The sequence below is a fragment of the Psammomys obesus genome, unplaced genomic scaffold (assembly GCF_907164565.1).
Source record: "Psammomys obesus unplaced genomic scaffold, mPsaObe1.curated_primary_1811, whole genome shotgun sequence".
Taxonomy (NCBI): domain Eukaryota; kingdom Metazoa; phylum Chordata; class Mammalia; order Rodentia; family Muridae; genus Psammomys; species Psammomys obesus.
Window position 1 is genome coordinate 12,808,243 of NW_026596064.1, and position 13,154 is coordinate 12,821,396.

General features: G+C 50.1%; 1 protein-coding gene across 1 annotated transcript in view; it reads left to right on the top strand.

Annotated features, from left to right (window-relative positions):
* Slc12a8 (solute carrier family 12 member 8) overlaps positions 1–13,154 on the top strand; it is a 137,871-nt gene that overhangs the window by 18,300 nt on the left and 106,417 nt on the right. Inside the window, exons 3-4 of the mRNA XM_055625063.1 lie at positions 397–543; positions 5,087–5,278. Of these exons, the coding sequence (XP_055481038.1) occupies positions 397–543; positions 5,087–5,278 (339 nt within the window). The remainder of the gene's footprint in view (positions 1–396; positions 544–5,086; positions 5,279–13,154) is intronic.

Sequence of the window (13,154 nt, forward strand, 5' to 3'; positions counted from 1 at the left end):
AGATAGATAGATAGATAGATAGATAGATAGATAGATAGATAGATAGACAGACAGACATACAGACATGACGGGGACTTTCACTGAAGCTGAAAACCTGTTCTGGCTAGGCTAGCTAGCTAGCCGATGAGTTCCTGGCATCTCCCCGTCTCTGTCCCACAATGCTGAGGTTTCAACCTATGCAGCCACATACAGCTTTTCATGTGAGTGCTGGGGATTTGAACTCAGGTTCTCATGTTTGCATAGCAAAGGCTCTTATGTGCTGAGCTATCTTCCCAGAGGCCCAAGGTGGGAGTTGTCTGTTTTGTTTTGTTTTGTTTTTTTGAAGTTGGATCTCCTCCCTTTTCCTGTTCCTCTTCAGTCTCCTCCCGTCACCTGGCCTCACTGTGCTCTCTGCAGGGCATCCTGGCCCAGCCCCGGCCCTGGTGGAAGATCCAGCTGTTCATGTGGGAGCCAGTGCTGTTCGGGACCTGGGATGGCGTGTTCACTTCCTGCATGATCAACATTTTTGGTGTTGTCCTTTTCTTGAGGACCGGCTGGCTGGTGGTGAGTGATGACCTGGTGACCTGGGAGGGCCTGTGACATGGAGAATGCTTGTCGGATCCTGCAGTTTAGCGAATGGGTTCCTGAAGCACAGGTTCTCCTGAAACAAAGCAGGGAGCACGGTGGGGCGGGGCGGGCAGTGCTTTTAGAGTGTGAATTTCAGGAGCCCGAGTCTCAGAGGTTCCCTGGTGAGAGCCTCAGGGTGGACCTGACCATACGGGGTCAGGGCTCATTGTGGGAGTAGAGACAGGGCAAGGATCGTATAGATGGTGATTTTCACTCTAGTGTGTAACCCTTTCTAGACTTTCTGGTGTTTGTCACGTCACTCTGTGTCTCTCTGAAGCATCAGGTCCCCATGTCCATGGTTGCTCCCTCACACTGCCTCTGGCCTTGTTCGTAAGGCCGTTGGTAGGAGTACTAGCTCCTGCCTCTCGGGATTTGTTGCCCCGACAGACCCTCTTGTGCTAGATCCTGATGGTTCATTCATCTTCGGCACAGGAGTCAAAGACCCTTTCCTCTGCGCTGTGGGCAAACATTTCCTAGGGCTTTCCTCGAAGGTGTGTGGCCTGAGCGAAGCTCCCAGGCCCCTCACACGGTGCCTCCCCATGCAGTGAACCTCAGGCTAGACAGGCTGGACAGAGCAAAAGACCACCCAGCTAAGAATTAAACACCAGCGGATGCCTGGCGTGTACAGACACAGCTGCTGCCGACAGGACTGTAAAACACCAGCCTTTGCTCCTCTGGCTGCGCAGTGTCACATCCAGAGAGATCTCAGGAGCAGTGAGACCCTCTGGAAAGGGGCCCTACGGTGGCGCAAACTGTCAGGAAAGCTGCTTGGACAAGGAGGAGGAGGTGCAAGAGGCTTGACAGGCTGGACTGGGCTGGACCCGTGAAGAGGGAATGGGGGGATATTGTTCACCAATGCTCTCCAGAGAAATAGCCAATGCTATGGGAGACACAAATGTCAGGTGCGGCCAGGTAAGGCTTCAGTGAAGGCGAGGCACCAGAAGGCATTTCTGTTGAGGTCCAGATGCAGAATGTCCTCCTTGGGAAGACTCAGGCTTTGACTTTTTTGTTGTTGTTGTTTTTCTGAAGTTACTAGTATCAGTCCTGTCTCTCTGTTCTCTGCTGCATGCAGGGATGGTTAAGGTATGATAGAAGGAAAGAAATTGGAAAAGAAAGGAAAGAAAGTGTGTTGATTCTTTACTTATTTGATTTTTACGAAATGGCTACCTAAAACTTAGTTCCCTCCCCAAAGTGAAGGTGTAAGCTGTATTTGCCGTTTATTGTTGCGTAACAAATCGCCGCAACGTTAGCAGCTTACAGAGGCACATGCAGGTCTGTGGTTCTGAGGGCCACGTGCTCCTGTGAGGCCACAGCTGCTATCAGTCAGGGCCTCCAAGCATGCGGGAAGGCTCTACTGGACCACCCAAGCACTACGTGGCAGGCCTTGGCCACATCACGTAGGCTGCCCCCGACCCCCCTCCCATGGGGTTGTCTCTCTCTGAGGCTGCAGAATTCCACCAAGTCTACAGATAGAAGAGAAGGCCCCTGCCTGCAATGGCCGCTATCATCTCTTCAGCATCCCAGTCTCAGGAATGTTATTCTACCACTTCTGGGGTGCCTTAGAAGCAGGTCCGCACACTAGAAAACACAGTCCAGGCAGAAAGTATGTGCATGTTTCGTCAAAAACTGTTAAGTAAATCGCAACTCATGTGATCATTTGGACTGATGTCAAATTTTTACCTACTTAAAAAAAAAAAAATAAAGTGAGTCTCTAGGTGCAGTCTACACAGCAGGGGACCACACAGGCCAGGGACACCAGAGGCAGGGGTCAGTGGCCATCTTTGAGCCTGTCTGTCTGTTTACTCTAAAATAACCTCTGCCTTTCAGCTTTGCCATTGCTATCACCTGCATATTTATTTGATCATGAAAAGATAAATACGAAATGCCATAAAAAGACGAGACAGAGTGTCCAGGGAATTGTATGAAGTTGAAATAGAAATGCCCAAAGCATTTCTTAAATAGAAAATATTAACCCTAAAACACCCTGGAGTCTTAGTTTATAAACAGTAAAAGGGACGGTTCCCCACTGAGGACCCAAGGTTGTTCTTGGCTGGGGTGTTTATATTCACAGGCAGACAGCTTTCAAGTATGAACAACAGAAGAAAATGGTTCTGTAGAACTTCACTGAAAGTGTAACCTTAGCAAAGTCAGCAGTTAGAACACTCAGATGTCACACTCAAGGGCACACCTCTTGGGGACACCGGCATCCTGGGGGTGCTGGGGCTGTGCCATGGGTGAAGCGAGGGAACCATGGGGGCGCTGTGGTTAGTTCCTGTCGGCCCTTCTCCACACCTGGTCTCACCACCACCACCTAGGACTGCCCCCACACCCAGTTTAGCAGCGCCCTCTGCCACCTGGCAGCAGCTGGGTTTGCACATATCCCCACATGGCTGTTGGCATTCTCTCCCCGAAAGGAACTCATAGCTGTCCTTCTGTACCAGTCTAGGCTTTGAGGAGATCCAGGGGGAGCAGTATTTATGAGCTGGGTAGAAATAGTTAGTGATAATAGTGTAACACTCATAGCAAAATAAGACACAGCAAGTAAGGCTTCTGAAGCACGCATGTGACGGGTGGTATTCAAAGCGCAGTACATGTGCTTGATTCTCTAACGTTCAGTATTTCCTGGCAGCTGTGGGATAGATGCCATCTCTGTTTTATAGACGAGGAGGCGGCCCAGTGCCGTGAAGTGGCAGAAGGCAGTGGAGGGGATGCTTCCTCTCTGCACACAGTTGGCATGCAGAGCCCAGCTCTCTGCAGACAGACCTCCCCCCCAGGGACCCTCCCCTGCTCTGGCCTGCACACTAGGTCAGACGGGCAGAGGCCTCTGTTTTTTGTCAAAGTTTGGTGTGGCTGGTAGTGACTGCGGCTGCATTGTCACATCCGTTTGTGACGCCCTGGTGCAGCCCCGTGGCCCCTGTGGATTTATGGTTGTCTTTCTTTGTTGAGTTTGCAGGCTGGACTTGAACCCAGGTCTCGTGCTAGACAAGTGAGCTACTTCTCCAGCCCTACATTTCATTTCTGTTGTTTATTCCCTCAAGGAGCTTGACATAGTTAACAAAGATACTTGTAATACTTTTAAATAAATAAACCAAAGACCTGCGAGAAAGCCCTTGAAGGGCCATGCTTGCTGCCCGAGCACTTCCGAGTAGCCAGGTCTCACTTGCAGGTCCCTCCAATGTCAGGAGACCAGCGTGTCTCTGAGACTGCCTCCCCCAGTGGCCTCAGAGGGGACAGCGGATAGAGGACCTTTCTTCTGGGCCTACTGTGCGGCAGTGCTATAGCAGAAGCAGGGGGACTGCAAGAAAGAAAAAACCAGAATTGGCCAATGGGAGAGCTGCAGTTAACGGAAGCGTTACAATGCAAGTGTTCTCCCGAGTGCCTATAAAAACCCGCAGAGATGAGTAGCAAGAACAGGATGGCAGAATGCTGGGGCCGGGAAGGGGGACAACACTGTCTTCTTGCCATCCGGCTCCACCCCAGACCAATGCAGCCCGAGCACCCTCAGGTGCAGGGCGCCCCTCCAGCTCATTTTAGGGCCCCTCTTCCTCCTCACTCTTCTCCCTCCAACACTCCGCACACCTCCAGGAGCCCCCTTGTGCCGTGCCCTCTCCCCTTCCTTTGCTTTTCACGCCGACACGTGCGCACACGTCGACGTACGTACGTGTCCAGGCACGGGGACTTATTTCATCAGAAAGCGTTTAGTGAGCACTTAGTATGTGGAGGTGCTAAGCCCACACGAGCGAGCGTGACGGGGAATAATAATGTGATAGGGGCTCACCTGGGAGGAGACTTGGTAAAAGGAGACTTAGCAGGCACTGTGACAAATAGGCGCTACGCCTGAGCACTGGAGAGCTCAGAGGAAGCGTGCCAATGACAGCTGCGAGAGGAAGAAATCCTGAATCCTGAGTCTTCAGGGCTGCTTTGGAGTTAGCCCGGTAGAAAGGGCTTTCCAAGCAGGGGCACTGGTGTAGGTAAGAGGGACGGTAAGAGGAGAGCTACGTCAACGTGACCTGCCTGATAGATTTGCAGGCTCCTGGTGAATCTCTCTTTTCACATTTTACTTTCGCGTGTAGGAGCGTTTGCCTACATATATGTAACACCACACACATACCTGGTGCCTGAGGGGTCAGCAGAGGACACCAAATCCCCTGCATGCTTTGGGACTGGGGTGAGAGATGGTTGTGAGCTGGGAATTAATCCCTGCTTGTCTTCAAGAACAAGTTAACAGGCTCTCTTAACCGAGCCGTCTTGTCTCTCAGCCTAGCTGGTGAGTCTCTTGAGTTGCCTTCGCCTGGGTAATACGTGGTGTGTCACCGTTAGAGTCTGGAGGGTGGACTTTCCACCTACCTGGAACTTCTTGTGGGCCTCAGCTCTCCTGATCCTTTATGCTCCTTTTCTCATTGTCTCTCTGTAGGGTGGAGGGAGCAGCTCTAGCGAGATGTCCTTCCTAATGCTGACAGCCCTCCCCCATCTGCCACAGGGAAACACAGGCGTGCTCCTGGGCTTGCTCCTGGTGTCCTTCGTCATCCTCGTGGCACTCATCACCGTGCTGTCCGGCATCGGCCTCGCGGAGCATGGCGGGATGGGCAGTGGCGGCGTCTACTCCATGATCTCCTCAGTCCTTGGCGGGCGGACGGGAGGCACTGTTGGGCTGCTGTACGTGTTTGGACAGGTGAGACTCCGGCACGAGCCAAACCCTTGCCTCTACCTCATCGTTTGCCGTCACCTCTCTTCCCTTCCTCGTTTGACCTGGGGTCAAAGCAAGGGTGGGGACACAGAGGACCGCACCAGGCTCTGAGGGGCAGCTCACACCCCAATCCTCAACCCCAGAGCTCCCGTCTCCTCCCACCCGATGTGACCAGGGCCCAGGTGGCGTCTGCTGTGTTCCTTGGAGGGGTGGGTGTGGCAGGGAGTCCTCTGAAGTTTGCTCTGCTGGTGGGCATTGTGCCTTTGCCAGGGGCCTTTCCTATGGAGGTGAAGCTCTGTCAGGTCTGGTGGCTTGGGTGGCCTTAAGCAGGCCACAGGCCCTCGAGTGGATGCTTAGACAGAGGAGAATGCCACCCTTTGGGGTGGACTGAGCCAGGAAGAAAACCAGCAGGCAGGGAGAAACTCCAAGTTCATCTAGAGCTATTTAACTGGAACACAGGGATGGGATTTGGCACAGGCAAGACAGCACTCGGACATTAAGACGTAGCTTTTGGTTAAGTGATGCTTGGACCAAAGAGGTTTTTATGGAAAAACAAAGAGTGGTGGGTGGTTAAAAAACAGAAAAGAAAATCATGTTACTTTTCATTTTAGGCAGCAGAGGCAGGGCATCGGCATACACGCACCACATTCTCTAACAGCACAAAGCTGAGGGCATGGGTGTGCGGTGAATGTGCGTAGGAGTGTGCGTGTGTGAATGTGTATGCATGAGTGTGTTTATGAAGTGCATAGAATGTTGAGTGCATAACTAGTGAGTGTGGGTGAGTGTGTGCGTGTGAACAGGTGCATGAAGGCACCTCACTACTTGCTCGGAAAAGGCAGTTGCTTTTTTGTCTTGTTTTTTACTTTTTTTGTTTATTTGAGACAGGCTTTCTCTGTGTAGCTCTGACTGTCCTGGAACTCACGTTGTAGACCAGGCTGGCTTCGAACTCAGAAATCTGCCTGCCTCTGTCTCCTGAATGCTGGGATTAAAGGTCCGTGCCACCAATTCCCAGCAATGCAGTTGCTTTTACTGGAGAAAGATTTGAAAGTATGATACATGTTGAACATCCATAACTGAAAACCCAAAATCCATAGTGCTCCAAAAATCCCAAAGTTTTTGAGCATTGTATTGAGCAGGGCTCAAATTTTTCAGATTTTGAAGCTGGAGGTGGTGGCCCATGTCTGTAATCCCAGCATCTGGGGGTGGGGGGAGCTAAAATAGGAGGACTGTAACCACCAGGTCAGCCTGGCAAAGTAGGAAGACTGTCTCTAAAGAAAACCACACCAAACAAAAAGCAAACAACAGAAAAACCTCTACCAAACTAAACCAAATCGAACCCAACCAACCCAACCAAACTAAATTAAATCTAACCATATTAACTCAACCCAATCAAACCAAACCAAATCCAACCCTACCAACCCAACCCAACCCAACCCAACCCAACCCAACCCAACCCAACCAAAACCCTCGTACAATAGAAAATGGCAAACAAACAAAACAAACCCCACCAACTTTCAGATTTTGGAGCCTTTTCGAAGCTAGATTTTTATTTAACCAAAATGCTTAATCAATGCAAATATTACAAAATCCAAAAGAGTTCAAAACATGCATTGCCCCTGTGGCAGCCATTTTGGGATGGCTAGCGGTCATCACCAGCCGGCTTTTGCCACCCTAGGGGCTGTAGGGAGATGCCTTCGTGCTCTGTCCTGCAGCCACAGTGGCTGCAGGCTGGCCGTGTGGAGAGCCTCATTTTCTACATTCCCTGGGTAGACAGATGAGGACAAAGACTGAACAACCCAAGTGAGAAGAGGATTCTGGGTCACCTCACTGTTTTTAGCTGGGCTGACAGAGGGGTCTTCACAAGTTTGCCCAGCACAGGCAGCCATGGCCTTTGCCAGCCGTCCCTGTGGTCAGTGCTGGCGGGTCCCTGATTGTCTGAGCTCGTCTGGGCCTTACTGTCCAGTCCTTATGTCATCTTACACGTTCTATCTTCCGGACTTTGCTGAGGGGGCCGGCACACACTTCCCAGGGATGCTGGCCCACAGCTTCTGCCTTTGTCTGGTTTTGGTGTGGGGTTGGCACTGGCTTTAAGGACTCACTCGGTGGGGGTGGGGCTTCCTTTCTCTTGTAGCCTTTGGAAATGTGTGTAAAGCGTTGGTCCTAACTCTTTAACTGCCAAATGGAACATGGCAGTGCAACCCTCTGGTCCTGGCTTTCTTGGTTGCAGTTGTCGAACTTTTCTGATGATTAGGCAGGAGAGTGTCCTAATTTTCTGCTTTACGTAATGCTGGCAGGCTGTGTCGCCAGGTTTAGCTGCTTTACCCAGGCTATCTGGAGTACGGACACAGTTCTGTCCCCTGTACTCTCCTGTATTTCTCTAAGTCTGGTGGTGGCAACGCTTCTCTCATTCCTTACTTTAATCATCTGAATTCGCCTTTCTTCTTGACCAATCAAGATAAAGATTTATCCACAATTTTTATTTAATCTTAAGTGGCAAAGTATTAACGGGTTTTCTTCCTTTTAAAATATATAATTTATTTTTACTTTACACGCATTGGTGTTTTTGTCTGGATGTGGGGTGTCTGGTGTGCGGGTGTCAGGAGCCCCGGAACTGGAGTTACAGACAGGTGTGAGCTGTCATGTCGGTGCTGGGAATTGAACCTGGGTCCTCTGGAAGAGCAGCCCGTGCTCCTAACTATAGAGCCATATTATTTTCATTGTGACATCTTCAACTGAAATTTGATTTTATCAGTTCTTCCCCTCCCCCATCGCTCTGCTCCCTTCCTGCCCTCCCACCTTCAGTAGTCTTCTTTGCTATTTCATGTCACATATCAAATAAACAACTTCTTTTGGAGTCTGGGTCTACTATGTAACCTTGGCTGGCCCGGAACTCACTGTGTAGACCATGCTGGTCTTGAACTGACAGAGGTTTTTCTGTCTCCACCTCCTGTGTTCTAGGATTGAAGGTGTAGACCATCATGCCTGGCTATTTTTTCTATGTAGGTGCGCATGTTCTTTAAGACAAGGTTTCTCTTCTCTGTGTAGCCCTTACTATCCTGGAACTCACTCTGTAGACCAGGCTGGCCTGGAACTCACAGAGATCTGCCTTCCTCTGCCTCCTGAGTGCTGGGATTAAAGGCGTGCACCACCACTGCCCAGGTATTACTTTTAGTCATGCATGTGGCGGTGTTGGGGAGGTGTGCATAAGGGTGTAGTGCCCTGGGAGGCCAGTAGAGGGTGTCGGATTCCTGGCGCTGGAGTCAGCAAGTTGTTGAAGTCCTTTGTAATGTGTGATATGTGCTCTTAACCACTGACCCATCTCCAGGCCCTATATATTTAAAAGCTATTATTATTAGCTCTTTGAGAATTTCATACAATCTGTTTTAATCATATTTAAAATCATTTAAAAATCTTGCCATGTGGGCTGGAAAGATGGCTCAGCAGTCAAGAAAGATTACTGACTGCTTTCCCTGGGTTTGATTTCCAGCACTCACATGATGATGGGGGAATCCGACTCCCTCTTTTGGCCCTCATGAGTACCAAGCACCCAAGTGATGCACAGACATACAGGCGAGCAAAGCACCCATTCACGTAAAATAAAAGTTAATAAATTAATAAAAGGCCCATATGAGATAACAAAAACTTAAAAAGAAAACCTTGCCACGTCCTCTACACAGCAGAATCTCCCCGCCTCACTTCTGAAGCCTGGCTAGCTGCCCTGCTCTATGGGACCAGACCCATTGCTGGAGGAAGGGACTGCAGCCAGAAACCTCCTCCTTCCCTGTTCCACTCACCTGTGTCCCTGTGAGGGGCCTCTTTGAGCTCCCTGCGTGGATGTGGAGATGTCTGGCTTCGTCCTGTGTTGACTGTGTAAGAACATTGATCATGACTAATGTGCTTCATGCTGGATTCACTGTGCCAGCAGTGGAGGGTCGGGAAGCTTGCCCAGGCCTGCCAGAGCCTGGAGCTGTCACTGTGGGAGTGGGCTCATCCGCGATGCCTGCCGCTGCCTACTGCAGCCTAAATCAGGATCTGGGCTGAAGGAGAGAGTGTGGTGGGGTGCCCATCTTCCACTCCTGAACACCTGATTCAACCAAAACAAACGCCATGGAATAGAGGCGTTCTGTCCTTGGGATCTACCTCTTCCTCTCTTTAAAACGGTGAGCACCCCCCCACCTTCTGTGGCAGGGAGTTTCAGATGTTTCTGTGCTGAGAATGGTAAAAAGAAAAAGAAAAGTTCCTGACTATGAATGTCAGGAGGACGTGGAAACACTTTTTCAGCTATCACGAGCCCTGGGAATGTTTACTGCAACTCAGTGATGCTTTCCGAGGAAGAACCACCTTGCTCTGGGAAGGCCTGGCTTTCAGACCCGCCCTGTGTCAGCTGCCCCAAGCCCATTCAAGTAAGGCCTTGAGTCCTGAGCCTGAAGGGAAGACACTTTCTGCATTGTAGGGGTTCATGCACAGATGAGATGGGCTGCAATGGGCTCACTTCGTAATTTGGTACAAGGTACTTTTGTCAATGCTCCCCAAATGTATGCAGGCATTCCAGTTCTGTGGGATGGGCGTGTCCACCTGTGGTGGCTCTCCCTGCCCCCCTGCTCAGGATCTCACTGCATGCTCTAGTCTATCCGAATGCTGCCACGTAATACAAGCTAGTCTTGAATTCACAACCCGCCTGCCTCTGCCTTCTTAGTGCGGGGCTGCTGGACACGGCACTCATCCCTCACTTGAGAGTCAACCCTGACTGTCAGCTTCGTTGGGTACAGAGGAAGGAAAGCCGGCTTCTCATCTATGAGGGTGAACATCAGAGGGGCAAAGAGCTGTCTGTGGACACCAAAGTCCAGCCAGCTGGGGATCGGACCAAGAGGAAGTCAGAGCGGATGGTAAAGTCTTCCTCAGCGGGTGTGTGAATGCCAGCCCCACCGCCATGAACACCAGGCTCCAGCTTTGGCAGTCTTTCAGTGCAGACCCGCTCTAGTGACCTCCAGGGAGCTCCCAGACCCTTGGCTCAGGACTGGTGCTGTCTTGGGCTTTGCAGCCATTCGTTCACCTGGTTTTCCAGCTCGGGACCAGCTAGTTTCTGACTGGGCAAGCCAGCCCAAGACATCCCCGTTTGTAGTTGCACAAGCTGTTCTGTCCTGCAGAACCCTGGCTGGCAGACCGTCCTTATGCTTGTCTGCGTTCGCAGGACTCAGACGTCCTCCTTCCTGAGGAGGCAGCAAGAGGGTGTGGCGACAACGCACCCTGTTGTCAGAGCTGGGCAAGTCAACGGGGCTTCTCCCGTTCAGGGGCACGTGACGTGGGAAGCCAGTGTGTCACATGGTATTCACTGAGTCAGGATTCACCGAATGCTTCACAAGCAGGGGCCATCGAAGAGGAGAAACAGACATTAAGTTTTTTGTATTTGTGGTGTGTGTACCTGTGTGGTTATGTGTCCACGTGTGTCTGTGTGTCTGTGTGTGTGTGTGTGTGTGTGTATGTGCAAGCCTGAAGTTGACATTGTGTGGGTGTCTGTGTTCTCAGTGCAGGAGACAAATTTATAACCACAAAATGAGAGTAGAATCTGTACCCGGATAATTGTCCAGCACCGACTAAGCTTGAACTGAATTCGTTCCTGGGATAATGGCTGCACTGACGAGGGAGACCAGCAGAGCCTGGGGTTTAGTGCCACAGCCAAGCTGAGGGACGGTGACCGATGTCGATGATTGCCCGAAGGGAAGCCCATGCCATCACAATGTTATTACATTTGTTCATTGTGCGTGTGTGTGTGTGTGTGTGGGTGTGCATGTGGAGTGCATGTCTGTCTGAGTGTGCAGGTATGTGTATGCATGTACATGTGGAAGTCAAAGCACAGCTTGCAGGAGTTGGTTCTCTCCTTCAACCTGTGCGTCCTGTAACTCAAACGCAGGTGTCAGGCTTGGTGGCAAGAGCCTTCACCTAATGAGACATCTTGCTGGCTGCCCCACATAACACTTTTTTTTTTTTTTTTTTTTTTGAAGATAGGGTCTCACTGTGTGGCTGTGTAGACCAAGCTGGCCTTTAACTCACAGAGATCCACCTGCCTCCGCCTCCCAAGGTCTGGCATTACAGTGTGCGCCACCACACCCCGCTCACGTCACTCTTGGCTATTTTATTTTTTGGACCTGCCTTTCAAATATTTCCAAAAAGTGTAAAATCAGGGCTCTGGACAAATATGAGGTAACTGTGTACCAGGCACATAGTATATCGACGAGTGCAGCCAATACAACGTTTAGGATTGTATTGAGGAGGACTGAGGAGTGCGCACTGGAAGAAGAATGAGGTGCGGAGGAGGGGTGCGGTTGGTGCTCCAGTTATTTTCATAAAATTGTGTTCGGTTCTTCTTTTCTCTCTTAACCTGGCTATCATACAAATAATTGAGACGCTATTATATGTTTTAACAAGCTTCACAGCACAAGAACTGAGTGGTTATTTATCTAGTCTTGGCTCTTTAAGCTAATTTGGCTTCCTCCCAGCGTACATCTCAGAGATACTTGCACTTTGTAGCTTTCCTGTTCCAGCTCCTTTCTTCATCTCACTTCCATCTCTCCCACCGCTCAAATCTCCAGGCTGAATCCCTACTTCCTCTTCTAACTCCCACTCTCCTGTCTGGCAGGAAGTCCAGCCCTATTCTCTCTCTTGCTCATTAATTGGCTATAAGCTGCTTTATTGGCATATCAGGGGACAATTGAGGAACAGTGTTTACACAACATTAAGACAGGAGATTCTCAGAACAAGAATTGCAACCAGATGTGGGGGGAGGGGTTACAGAAATCAGTATTTGAATTACACAGTAACCTTATGCCTACAGTGTGGAGGAGGGGTAAGGTGTGGAGGAGGGGTGAGGTGTGCAGAGGTGAAGTGTAGGGACCAGAGGTGATTAAATGTAGTGATTAAATCTACACATTCACAGTTAGGCACTTTAATGAATAAATGGAAGGGCAATTTTGCTGGGTTAAACATCAAACTAGCCACCGTCTTATTGGACTGTGGACCCTGATCCTTTGGGCTGTCTTGACACTGGACAGGAATTATTTCTTTGTCTACTACAGATTGGCACAAGTCAGTCTGTAAATCAGCATATAACTTACTCAGTCCTGGGAATTTCATGCCAATTTAATCAACAGTGACCCAGGCTCTGACTCCACCTGGGTAGCCACTGTGGGTGCCTTTGTTACTCATCACACTGAAAAGGTGTGGCACCCACTCTTTTATTCCAGCTCTAAATTTCACATTACTTATTTATTTACCTGAGACAGGTGCGGGTGTATTCATTCCCTGGTTGGCCTATGTAGAGACTGGCCTGAGCTCTCAAGGAGCCCCCTGGGTACTGGGATTAGAGGGGCGTGCCACCAGGCTTGGCAGCTAGATAACTTATGTCTATAATTCCAGCTATCAGAAGGCTGAGGCAGGAGGATTACTGTGAGTTGGAAGCTAATTTGGGATGTATAGTGAGATCCAGGTCAGTCTTGGCTACAGTGTTAGGCCCTTTCTTAAAGAACCCAAATGGAAACAACCAGACTTAACAGGCCTGGGAAGACGGTTTACTCAGTAAAGTGTTTGCTTTGCAAGCCTGGGGTCACACATTTGAGCCCCAGAGCCAGCGGACCCGTAGGGCTGCTGGTCCAGCAGCCCAGGCTACTTGGCCAGTTCTAGGCTACTGAGAGACACTGTTTCAAGAAAGAGGTGCACATGCATACACACACACACACTCATACACACATATACACACACAAATCTACACAAACACACTCTCACACTCATCATATACTCACACACACACACACACACACACACTCACAAACACACACATTAAACGTAATGGCGTCCAAATGTTTGT